We start from the raw sequence: 12,641 nt of genomic DNA, 5'->3' as shown, positions 1-12,641 counted from the left end.
CGCATGAAATACCTGCATTTGGTTCTTCAAAATATAATCACACATGCTTCTTCAAAAGTGTGTCTTTGTGTCTAATTTCTTGTCATAGGGTATATCACTCCGAGACATCTTACAATTGCCCTCCAAAGTGGCTTGTACATCAGCAAAATTACCCACCACTGTGCATGAAATATCAGCATTTGGCGGGTGATCATTTGAATTTTTTCTACCAGGAGTAGGCTGTACAACAAATTTGGGAGAAAGGAAATCAAGACGGTGTCACTGACTTCAAGCTTTGCAATCGCACCCACACCTTCTGCTGGAAAAATATTTCTTGGAAGTTTTCAACAATCTTGTGTTTGTGAATGGTGAGACACCTGGGAGCCACTTCATTTTTAACAAAGAGCCACCGGTTCTCGACCCCTGGTTTAGAGAAAGAGAGGAAGTCTTGTTTGAAGTCCAGTAGTCAGATTTGAGAACTGCTCAGTTTTCCTTTAGAGTTCATATTATATCAAACATCAGTCTAATGTCCTTGTCGATGCCTTTTTGTACAGATGCAGCAGAAAAGTAGGAGATGGTTGAAACCAGAGATGTGGCGTGAAAGAGAGGGTGTTTGACTTCTCAATGCACTGTTGTTTTTCCCAGTGTTACCGTTGTGTAACAGCTAGTTAAATAGCTCTATAGTACATCTTTTTTACCTTGCTCATCAGATGCAGCCATGAGATGTAATTTCAGGCAGGTGTCTGCACCGCTGAAATTAAATCTTAAAGAACCAAAGAGGTGACATTGGCAACTGAAAGCCTCCACACTGCAAAGTGCTTGTTTTTTGCTTTTGTCTACCTGATTTAATAGTGAATGGGGTAAGCACTCCTCCTAGGGGAGAAGAAAGTGCGTGTCCTTTTCCACACTTTCTCTGAGGTGCTTGAATGAATGTAAAAGCATGAAAAGTTACACAAAAAATGGCACAATCATTTTTTTTTTTTTTCAATATTATAACTTTATTCTGTTTTGCCAGATGTTGGTCATCATTGATTCCAAGGGAGGAATGTTATTACCGACTGCTATTTAAAGTGACATGTATGGTGATTGAGCATTACAAGTGCTTAAAGGGTTAATTCACCCAAAAATTAACATTCTGTCATAATTTGCTAAGAATAATATCATATGAAAACCTGAATGACTTTCTTCTGTTTAACACATGAGAGTGCTAATTCTAATTGCAACTTGCTGCGCAAAGTGCAAGTGGGTGTGGGTAGGAATTTGTGCTTGTGGGTGTATCGTATGTAACTAAAGTGGCGCAAAGTGCAATTTTCTATTTTTACTGAGAAATAGGTTGTTGTACCACTTAATTCAGCCCAAAGTTTCAACTCAGTTCCTGCATTTGAAGTTTGGAGTTTCCACCAGTAGGTTGTAATAAAGTTAATTTCCAAACTCTGAAAATATAGTGGAATATTAAAGTCCCTGACTTTGAGAGTTGTAGCCATCTTATATAAAACAAAGATTTATGAGATTTATGTTATCTATAGGTCATATATTTTATTTTTCAATTATTATGTTTAAATATACAATTGTATTTATGATCTAATTTGTAGGCCTAAAGGTATTTTTCCAACCGTTGTCGTAGAGTGATTTTGAAGTCACTACAAAATGGGCAGATGGAAGAAGTTGGAGAGAGTAAAATGTTTTGAATTGGTATGATTTTTTTTACCTCTTTATTCCAATTAGTTATTTTGATTATATTTTTGTTTCATTTGATGTGTAATTTCATTTTAGAGATATATTTGGTTACATTTTTTCATGTTTCAATAAAGTATTTGATTTTTCAAAATGGACCAGTAGAAGTGATGTGCATGCCCATACAATCACTGTTAATACTTGTTTTGTGTGTCAGAAGATGAAACTGATTAATAATACTTACATTCTCTGTAATTTAATGGAGCCTACATCCAAATTGTGACACATTTTCCTTCTGTATAAAAGGAGCGGGGTCACTGTCATGCAAATATGCCTGACAATCATCAAGTAATGTAATTTTAAATTCGAATTCATTGCATACAGTCCATTTACCAATTTCTTATGAATGTGCTGTCTTGGTTTATATTGCTGTTACTTGAGGGATTTGACTATATAAAAAGATGCAGATGGCGGAATAATACCTGGAGAATACCTCAGAATTAAATTGCACTTAATTCAGCCCATTTGCACATTGCGCGTACAATTTCGCCAAACCTACTTGCACCTAGACTTAGCGCATGCTTGCATGAAAATACCAAAATTTCATATGGCATACCACTGTGCTTAATGCTTTTCAATAAAACACAATATATTGCTGTAAAAGAAAATATTTCCTTTCTCACTTTTTTTCTGTCATTCTATTTCTATTAAGCAGAAGCTCATTGCATTTTGCAGTGTATTTCTTTAAGAGAACGACAGTGTGTATGTGTGTGCGTTAGAGAGGTTCATTATGGGGGGATGCTCTGCCAGACCTCAGACTCGTAACTGGCGGCAGAGTTAGTAAGCACACATGTGATTATTGAGGCTCTAATGGGCTTCTGTGACACATCATTCATCACCCACAGTCAGTCACAGGCAAAGATATCCTTTAGATGGTCGCTACAACTGCTTTGAATCTGTTTTGAAGAGCATCAGTTTCAAGATGCAGTTTGTACTTTCTGTGACTCCCATTAACAGAACAATTTTTCTGCAGTTGCAGTGAAATTAAGGTCTTTCAAATAAATCCAAAGATAATTTTCCTCCAATCGCACAGTCATCCCTGAAGCACTGGCCCTGTATGGAGAGAATAAAACAAGCCTGGGTTCCTATTTGAGGTTTTGCCATTTGGTTCTGGTCCTTATGCAAAATTTCCTCACTGGCACTGTGCAGCAGAGTCTGTCGTCATCAAGGGGGGCTGTCTCCCTTAGCCAGGGCTCAAGGCCACACAACCTCTTACATTTGCTTTGTAAGTAGCTCGATTACTGAAATTACCTCATTGAAATCCCCTGCGAGCAGTTGAATGAGATTAAGTCTAGACAGTATAATTCTTTTAAAGAGTTGTCTTTTATATTTTAGCAAAAGTAATATGAGACTGTGTTTGATCCACTTAGTAAGTAAGATATGGAGTCTCTCCTCACCCTGAATGAGAGCACTTGAGAAGCTAAGTGCGTCATTTAGTTTGCGGTCTAGAATTGTTCTAATAGATGGAGCGTATCAACGGCATGGTCTTACAGCTTCACAAGCTAACTGAATTTTATCTGGCCTTTAACTGACTCGCCTCCGTCAGCTCCTATTTTCTTAGGGTGTTTCCCCAGTACCCTTGTTTGTGTGCTGATGAACAGTTTTACTAATTATCCTGTCATGCATTCAGCCTCTGGCTCTTGACTTCCACAATAAAAATTGATCTCATATTGTCTTTCTCTTCCATCCATTTAAATGCTGCAAAGAAGGTTTAACCTTCCTGGACAGAATTACATGAGATAAACTAGGAAAGTTGTTTTCTTAAACTAAAAATGTTTGTCATTTGCCTTTTAGTTTAGGTTACTTAAACGGCTAAACAGTTCATCATACATCCCCCATATTTAACTACATGCTAAACAAAACCATGCTATTTTGTAACAAATTTGAATATTTCAATGTTTATTGATTAAAACTCTCTGAATGTGTAAACTTAACTTGGCCTACTGTTATTATATGAACCTGTCAGTAATTTTACCGGTATAAGTCTTGCAAACCTTATTTCATAACATTGTTCATATATGGTTAAGTACACATACCACAGTAATGGTTATATGATCAAGACATGACTGAAAGTTATGATGACTACCTGTTCAGTAAGTGAGAAGTTAAGTCGGCAACTGCTATGATCGATTCTGTGAATAATTTGTTAGCATGATGGCCTTTTGACGGGTGAATGGCGAGCTCTGCTTTTAATAGTTTTTAAATACTTTTAATGTCATAAACTGGAGAGATGTTCTATGAAGAAATTATGTCAAAGAATTCAAAATCCTCAGGCTCTGACGACATTAAAAGACACTTAAGTTCTCAGGCTGACACCCCTGACAGGGTCGCAGGCTAGGGACTGAGTTTGGACGGTGCAGCAGGAGAGATACAGCGTCAAATGTCAAGCATGTCTGCAGTGCTGGCGAAGGTCATTGCTGACTTGCAGGATCTTGCTGTAATCGATCGTTCACGACCATGGAGAGGAAATTGGTTACAAGCGTGTCGGATGTTGAAAAATGGATCGATTATCTGGACTGATCGGAGAGGGAATTAGCTGCTAACTCACTAGCGACCAAGTTGGACTTTGAGCGTGTTTGGGAAAAGTTGGAAGACCTTGAGAATCGTAACTGGCGAAACATTGTCCGAATTATTGGAATTCCTGAGAACGAAGAAGGCAGAGATGTGGTGAAAATCCCAGACAAGCTCTTCCCGAGTCTACTCAACATAGAAGGCCATAAACTGGAAATCAAGCAAGCTCACAGAGTTCCAGCTTGGAGATCCACTGAGAGAGACAGGCCCTGATCTATTCTGGCCAAATTTCAGAGATCATCAGATAAGATCTCTTGTTACATGAGGCGAGGAGTAAAAGAGAGGCTTTCTTGGAAGAACCACAGCATTTTCTTGTTCCCAGACTTTGCAAATTCAACAACAGAGAAACGTGATAGATTCAAGGAATGCAAGAAACTCTTACATCAACGAAAGGTCACTTTTGCACTGATGTTCCTGGCCAAATTGAGAATAGATACTAAGGACGGCTGCAAAATATTGACATGCCCACAGCAAGCGATTGTCCTTTATAAAGTCAATGGACTGAGTAAGTTATTGTGTGATGCTATAGATACAGCCTAGTGGACCTGACTCACTGAACATTATCTTGATCGTCCGAGTAAACTAGGTGCCTAATTTGTTTCTTTTTGTGTTGGTTCTGCATGGCGGCTTGAGTTTGTTTTGTGGAGGAACACACCTTAGGGATGGTTATGTGGATGAATCTACATGGTCTTTGTGCTTATGCCTCATATTGGCTGGAGTTTGATTTATTTGGGATATTGTTTTCTCACAGTATTGTATCAATACTTACAGATCCATTTATTAGTATTTTTATTAATCTATTTGTGTATCCATATGTCCAACAGTTCAATAATAAAGAACCAGTTTGTCTTAAAGCAAACTCTGAGAACAGCGTTTATCAATTCGCTTGCATGACCCTCATGAGAGGTGTGAGAGAGATTATTAGAGCATTAAGTGTAGTTTCAATCATGGTCCGATTATATCTTAATGAATTGCAATTATATTAAATCATATTAGTTTAGTGCATACATTTAAACACCCCTTTCAGAATTTATACAAATATAAGATATAAAATATTTTTTTGTACTGCTACATTTTAGTACTCATATTTGTTTAGTACTGCCCTTTAGAAGCTACATAATAGATATTTACCACAAGACAAAATAATTACAAATAATTACAAAGGACACACTCTTTGATCATCGAGGAAGCAACACATCTTATTAACAACCAAGAGGATGTAAACTTTTGAACAGGATAATTTGTGTGAGTTCAGTTATTATTGTGTCCTTTGGTAATATGTAAACATCTGTCTCATCAGGGCAATACTAAATAAGACAATGCAATTTTTATGATCTATCTCTTAAAAAAAATTAAATGATAAACATCTTGCAGATTCTGCAAAGGGGATGCAAACTAATGCATTCAATTGTATGCATTGTAATACATAGGCTATCCTCAATAGCTCTGCATTGAACTCATTACATTCAGTACTCTGGAAAAATATGATGTCTTTTGCTGTGGTGCTGAAGATTCATATCACTAGTGTGGTGTGCTTAAACCTGCTGGGAACAGTCTGTGTTCAGCATGACCTATTTCTATTTATTATGCCTTCAGGCCACCTATTTTTGTTAGAAATGTAGTGTATTTATTGAGTTGAATGTATCTATTTTTTATATTATTAGTGTGTATATAGTCGACCATCTGTTGAATTATGAAGTGAATTGAAGAGCTACAAAAGCTCCTCTTCAGTTTAATCAAGGAATCCTAATAGAATTAGTCCAGGAGGAGAGTCCAGTCTATTTGTGAGATCGGCAGCACAATGAGAGGCTGAATAAGACAGACTGGTAATGGGATCTGAGAATGGAATGTAGTAATGTAGCTGAAAAAAGAGAGTGCAGTGTTGCCCTGCCACCCAATCTCTCAAACTGCTGCTTTGTGAGCTGTTTTACCAACAAGTCTGGACTGGAAAGTCTGCAGTGGAGTCATGCTCAAGCACCTCCAACAATAGCACTCCAGTGGCCTGGAGTGAAGACACTGAGATCAGTGGTGACAACTCAGAAGGGCCATTATTTAAACTGAAATGGGGGGGGTGTCTACCGGGTGTGAAACAAAAAGGGGCATGGTGCACGTCTTGCGCGGGGATAGTTGGTTCAGACTTGTTTGGATGCCAATGATTGGGGGCTGGGGCAATTATGTGAATGGGGGTGGGTTTTCACAAACACACAGGAAACACCATGACATGAAGGGTACAGAAGGAAGGAAAACTATTTAAATAGTTTAGGAAATGGATGGATTTCAGGACCTTATTTTCTTAAGTGATTTTCATACATCATGGATATGAGGTTCTAACCACAGACTTGTTTTAACACATACTGGTCATTTTGTGTTTCAGTGCAATGTATCTTAACAAAGAAAGCACATAGTTGATTGTTGGTGTCTTGTCATTTATAGCAGGTCAGAATCCTGATCACGTGCTGCAGGGCACTGGAGTGAGGCCTGGCTCAGACTCCAGAAGGCCTGGGGATGACTCTACTGTGGCACCAGAAGATGCTGCCCGCTTCCTCAGCTGCCACTGTTCAGGACACTGCCCTGACGATGCCAAGAATAACACCTGTGTGTAAGTGTCAGAGACCAAGCCTTTTGTTGTAAATATATTTTGTTTATGTATTCAAGGATTTTGATTGAATTTGATGGATATTGATGGCTTGTCTTTGCACCACAACAGGACAAATGGGCAGTGCTTTGCTATCATTGAAGAAGATGAAAATGGAGATGTGATCCTAAGTTCTGGCTGTATGAAATATGAGGGCTCTCACTTTCAGTGCAAGGTATCCAAACTGTTTGTTTTATAAATTGCCATTTCAATTTCACTACTAATATCACAAAAAATCCAATTTTGTAAGTTTTACTCACTTGCTAAGACATAAACTGATGTTTTACAGGATTCGCAGTTTGCACAGACACGTCGAACCATCGAATGCTGCCAGTTTGACTTTTGTAATCGAGACCTAAAGCCAGAGTTACCACCTCGAGACTTGGGTGAGCATCAGCATTTTCAGCAGGGAGTTGTAAAGCATGACAATTAGGAGTGTTGGATAAGGACAGGCATGCTGCAAGCGTAATACAGATTATTTGATTTGTATTTTTGTTTTGTTTTTTCTTGTTGTGTTTTGCAGAACCACCAGACTCTCACTGGTTGGCCTTCCTCATTTCAGTAACTGTGTGCTGCTGCACTCTCATCTGTGTCACTGTTATCTGTTATTACAGGTGAGATCATCTGAAGTGCTTTAATATAATAGCTGCTTTTGACACTCACGACTTGATCGCATTTTTCCAACTGTAACTGTTTTTGCACACCACCTTTGAGATTGCATGCCACCCACATTATTGCCCGATTTTGTTGTCAAAAAGAAACTCTTGTCTCTGGGAATGCAAGTAGAGGAAAGACTTTATGCAGATATGAAAGCATCAATACACACCTGTGGAAATGTGAATTTTCTTTTAAAGGTGCAATCAGTAACCACCATTGTATATATATATGCCTAAACCCCTAGAAATTCCTCTTGAAATTTTTTTTAAATGTGCTCTCACATGAGATGAAATCTCCAGTCAAATCACTGCCCAGTTCAATGCTGTATTATCCCCCTTCACAACTGTCATTAGGGTATTTCTACAATGTATCAGTTACTGAAAACTTTTCATGATGCTCCATCCATCCGGTTAAGTGTCTGTATAAAGTCCAAGACCACTGTCATATCTGTGAGGGCACCATAAATGTAGCATTTCGTTTGAAAAAAGGGTTCCAGGATACAGCCTTTGAAGTCAGGCATAGCTGAAAAGATTTTGTTCTTTTTTCTTGACTGTGTCCCGTCCTCAGGTATAAGTGGCAGACAGAGAGGCAGCGCTACCACAGAGACCTGAAGCAGGACAAGGCCTTTATCCCAGCAGGAGAATCTCTAAAAGAGCTCATCAACCAGTCTCAAACATCAGGCAGTGGCTCTGGGCTCCCTCTGCTGGTGAGAAATTAGAATTGCAGGCAATTGATAACTTGATGCGTCAACCCCTCCACTGCTTATGAACTGTGTTCACATTCAAATCTTACAGGTCCAGCGCACCATTGCAAAGCAGATCCAGACAGTGCGTCTTATTGGTAAAGGGCGATATGGAGAGGTGTGGTTGGGTCGGTGGAGGGGGGAGAAGGTAGCAGTGAAAGTGTTCTTTACTCGAGAGGAGGCCAGCTGGTTTCGAGAGACAGAGATCTACCAAACCGTGCTCATGAGACATGAGAATATACTAGGTATGCTTTACTTACTGTAAGTATGATACTGCTGTTAGATCAGTAAAATCTCAGGGTATACGTTTCTAAAAGAAAAGCTAATCTCTTGTTACACTATATGGCAAAATGATGTGGACCAGCTCCCTATTGGTACTGTGGTGTATTCAATGAATAGATCAAAAGTTTACAATAAATCAACTCACTGTTGTTTCATGTTTCCATGGCTGCTTTATTCTATCTCTCCAAAATGTCTTCTTTTGAAGGCTTCATTGCTGCTGACATAAATGGCACTGGAGCCTCTACGCAGCTCTACCTGATCACTGACTACCATGAGAATGGCTCTCTTTATGACTATTTGAAGTTCACCATTCTGGATACACAGGCCCTTCTTAGACTGGCCTACTCTGCTGCCTGTGGCCTGTGTCACCTGCACACAGAGATCTACGGCACTCAAGGAAAACCTGCCATAGCTCACAGAGACCTGAAGAGCAAGAACATCCTCGTTAAGAAAAATGCCACCTGTTGTATCGCTGACCTGGGCTTTGCTGTCAAATTTAATAGGTGCTTTATCATTTAACATTAGTTTTTAAAACTAATTTTAAAATGGCTTTGATATCAGTCCTACTAGTGTGTCTGGATCGCTTTTGTTTGTTTGATAATTCTAAGGAATATTTTGTTTGTCTCAGTGACACAAATGAAGTGGACATCCCACTGAGTACACGTATGGGGACCAGACGCTATATGGCTCCAGAAGTCCTTGACGAGTCTCTGAATAAGAACCACTTCCAGGCTTACATCATGGCCGACATCTACAGCTATGGGCTGGTTATTTGGGAAATGGCCAGACGCTGTGTTACTGGAGGTATTCATGAGAGACTTCCCAGTCACAATTTGAAATATCAAAGTATATTTAAAAAAATGTTGCTATATACATCAGTTAAAATAGTCTGGCTTGAATTGTTCACAAGATTTCTTTTTATGTATGTTAAAGGTGCACTCAGTTGTTTTTCCACATAAGGCAGTGAATAGTATGTTTGATATGATGTACACTCACATGAGATGAAAACTGGGCTGAATTATGGTGGCCGCCATAGTGAGATAACATGATCAGCTGAATACCTCATTTTGTCCCCCCTTATCAGTCCCTTTCACCCATGAAGTACATTTATTTATCTTGACTGGTTACAAATAGTGCATTTCTACAATGGCATGTTAGCTAAAAAATGTTAGTTGAAAGCTTTTGTTTTTGTGTGAGGCTACACCCATACCACTAGGTGTCAGTATAAGTCCCCATGTCTGCCAGTGCAAAAAAATTAATGGGTGCACCGTTAACTGAAATTACAGTGATGTGAAAAAGTATTTGCCAGCTTCCTGATTTATTTTATTTATGTGTATTTTTCATTCTAAATTATTTTAGATCTTCAAATGAGATATAACGTGAAATAAAGGCAACCTGAGTAAAAAATTGTTTTTTTCAAATATATATATTTTTTATTGAAACAAAAAATGTATCCAACACCTATATCACCCATGTGAAAAACGAACTGCCCCTTAATCTTAATAGCTGGTTGTGCCACCTTTAGCAGCAACAACCGCAACCAAGCGCTTCTGATAACTGGAGATCAGTCTTTCACAATGCTGTGGTGGAAATTTGGCCCACTCTTCTTTGCAGAACTGCTTTAGTTCAGCCACATTGCAGGGCTTCCGAACATGAACTGCCCATTTAAGGTCCTGCCACAGCATCTCAATGGGGTTCAAGTCAGGACTTTGTCTAGGCCACTCCAAAACTTTAATTTAGCTTCTTTTGAGCCATGCAGAGGTTGAATTAATTCTATGCTTTGCATCATTGTCTTGCTGCATAATCCAGTTGCGCTTAAGCTTCAACTAACGGACTGATGACCGGACGTTCTCCTTTAGGATTTTCTGGTAGAGAGCAGAATTCATTTTTCCCTCAATTATTGCAAGTCACCCTGACTCCGAAGCAGCAAAGCATCCCCACACCATCACACTGCCACCACCATGCTTGACCGTTGGTATGATGTTCTTTTACGGAATTCTGTGTTTCATTTACTCCAGATGTAATGGGACCCCTGTCTTCCAAACAGTTCCACTTCGACTCGATCCACAGAACATTCTTCCAGTTGTGTTTTGGCAAAATTCAGATGTTGTTCTGGGTTAGCAGTGGTTTTTGCCTTGCCACTCTTCCATGGATGGCATTTTTGGCCAGTGTGTGTCAGTCATGAACCGTGATAGTGGAGTCATGAACCGTGATCTGTATTGATACGAGAGAGGTCTGCAGTACCTTGGATGTTGTTCTTGGCTTGTTTGTGACTTCATGAATGACTTGTCGCTGTGCTATTAGAGAAATTTGGAATGTCTGCCACTTCTGGGAAGGTTCACTACTGTGCCAAGTTTTTTTCCATTTGGAGATAATGGCTCTCACTGTGGTTCTTTGGAGTCCCAGATCCATTGAAATAGCTTTGTAACCCTTCCCAGACTGATGTGTTTCAATCTCCTTTTTCCTCATCATTTCTGGAATTTCTTTTGACCTTGGCATAGTTTGCTAGTGGTTGAGACCTTTTAGCCAACTTCATGCTGCAGAAAAGTTATATTTAGGTCTTGATTCAAACAAGACTGGCAGTAATCAGGCCTGTGTGTGTCTAGTCCAGCTGAACCTCATTATGAATGCAGTTTCATAGATTTGGGGATTTAGTAACTAAGGGGACAAATTCTTTTTGACACAGGCCCAGTTGGAATTCGATAACTTTTTTGTTTCATTAAATAACATTATCATTTAAAAACTGTATTTTGTGTTTACTTAGATTGCCTTTGTTTTATGTTAGAAGTTTTTAAACAGTTTAGTACGAGATATACACAGAAATATAAGAAATCAGGTTGGGGGCAAATACTTTTTAACAGCACTGTAAAAAGCTAAGCGAATATTCAGATATTTGCATTTTTCAGGTATCGTTGAGGAGTATCAGCTACCATATTATGAGATGGTTCCATCAGACCCATCCTACGAGGATATGCTAGAGGTTGTGTGTGTCAAAGGACTGCGGCCAACTGTATCTAACAGATGGAACAGTGATGAGGTGAGTGGCAACATGCAAAATCTCCATCTGGCACTATACAGTTCTTTTTTTTAGCTTTGCATACAATTTCAGTTCATAAAGATATATTTGTTGAATTGCATAGAGATCTGATAAACTTTGTCTCCCTAGTGCCTGAGGGCCATGTTGAAGCTGATGTCAGAATGCTGGGCCCACAATCCAGCATCACGCCTGACCAGCCTACGAGTCAAGAAAACTTTAGCGAAAATGGTGGAATCTCAAGACATTAAAATCTGATTCATCTTTTACCTCAGCACATATGCAAAAACATACAACGGAGTGGTTTTATTTCATCTTTGACATCACTGTCCCCTTTATTGATGAGAAGTATGAGAGTTGGTAATGATGACATCTAAGAGCTGTAAAATCTTTTCCTCTCCTGCTCAAGCTGTTGTGGATCAGACATTGTGCCTTGCTGCTTTCTGTGAAAGCTATATCATTGCAAACTTGGATCATTACTGCAATAGACAAATATGATAGAGTGGGATTTTTTTTTTTTGGTTTTGGGAAAATCTGACCTAACTGCCTTCGACAGAAATACACACCCACCAGTTATTTTGGCCAGTTGTGCATTTAAGTTTCTTTAGATTCTGGGATAAACCTCCTGCCATATGGATAAAATACTGTTGTCTTTTCATGGAATCTGTACTTTGATTTATAGTATGACTTGTAAATATATTATAGTAAAGATCAGCTAAATAATATTCTATCAATATAATCTCGTCCAGTTAACAACAGCTTTTTACAAGTTGTAGAATCTTCAGAGGATGATTGAATGTTCCTGTTGCTCCCTGATGTGTGTGGCATTTAAAGATCTTATAACCATACTCCATAAATAGCTTTTCTCTCACCATGAACTCTTGAGAAAAATATATAGTTTTGGAATTCCAAATCCACCCCTGCCTTTACCTTTTAAAAAATGTAAAGAAAAATGCATGCTTTGTTAGGTGCAGTGTTGTTTTTACTACACAAGTGATTTTGATAAT

The 12,641-nt window shown here is 38.8% G+C and overlaps 2 protein-coding genes across 5 annotated transcripts in view; one reads left to right on the top strand and one right to left on the bottom strand.

Moving 5' to 3' along the window:
• The window catches only part of LOC127617415 (bone morphogenetic protein receptor type-1A-like), a 58,986-nt gene extending 47,076 nt beyond the window's left edge, over window positions 1-11,910 (top strand). Inside the window, exons 4-13 of one of the 2 annotated variants that reach the window (XM_052089379.1) lie at window positions 6,721-6,883; window positions 6,992-7,094; window positions 7,209-7,305; window positions 7,443-7,533; window positions 8,144-8,282; window positions 8,371-8,563; window positions 8,806-9,103; window positions 9,229-9,404; window positions 11,507-11,637; window positions 11,767-11,910. In XM_052089379.1, coding sequence (XP_051945339.1) covers window positions 6,721-6,883; window positions 6,992-7,094; window positions 7,209-7,305; window positions 7,443-7,533; window positions 8,144-8,282; window positions 8,371-8,563; window positions 8,806-9,103; window positions 9,229-9,404; window positions 11,507-11,637; window positions 11,767-11,892 — 1,517 coding nt within the window. In that variant the 3' untranslated portion in view covers window positions 11,893-11,910. Of the gene's footprint in view, window positions 1-6,717; window positions 6,884-6,991; window positions 7,095-7,208; window positions 7,306-7,442; window positions 7,534-8,143; window positions 8,283-8,370; window positions 8,564-8,805; window positions 9,104-9,228; window positions 9,405-11,506; window positions 11,638-11,766 lie in introns of both variants that reach the window. The other variant, XM_052089376.1, reaches the window with a different exon arrangement.
• Window positions 583-12,641, bottom strand: part of LOC127617413 (multimerin-2-like) — a 31,056-nt gene continuing 18,997 nt past the window's right edge. The window contains exon 8 of one of the 3 annotated variants that reach the window (XM_052089374.1): window positions 583-2,766. In XM_052089374.1, coding sequence (XP_051945334.1) covers window positions 2,747-2,766 — 20 coding nt within the window. In that variant the 3' untranslated portion in view covers window positions 583-2,746. Of the gene's footprint in view, window positions 2,767-8,140; window positions 8,280-12,641 lie in introns of those variants that run through there. The other 2 variants (XM_052089372.1, XM_052089373.1) reach the window with 2 other exon arrangements.

Source organism: Xyrauchen texanus, chromosome 24 (assembly GCF_025860055.1).
Source record: "Xyrauchen texanus isolate HMW12.3.18 chromosome 24, RBS_HiC_50CHRs, whole genome shotgun sequence".
Lineage (NCBI taxonomy): Eukaryota > Metazoa > Chordata > Actinopteri > Cypriniformes > Catostomidae > Xyrauchen > Xyrauchen texanus.
The sequence above is the reverse complement of the archived record's forward strand: the minus strand, read 5'-3'. Positions and strand labels throughout refer to the sequence as shown.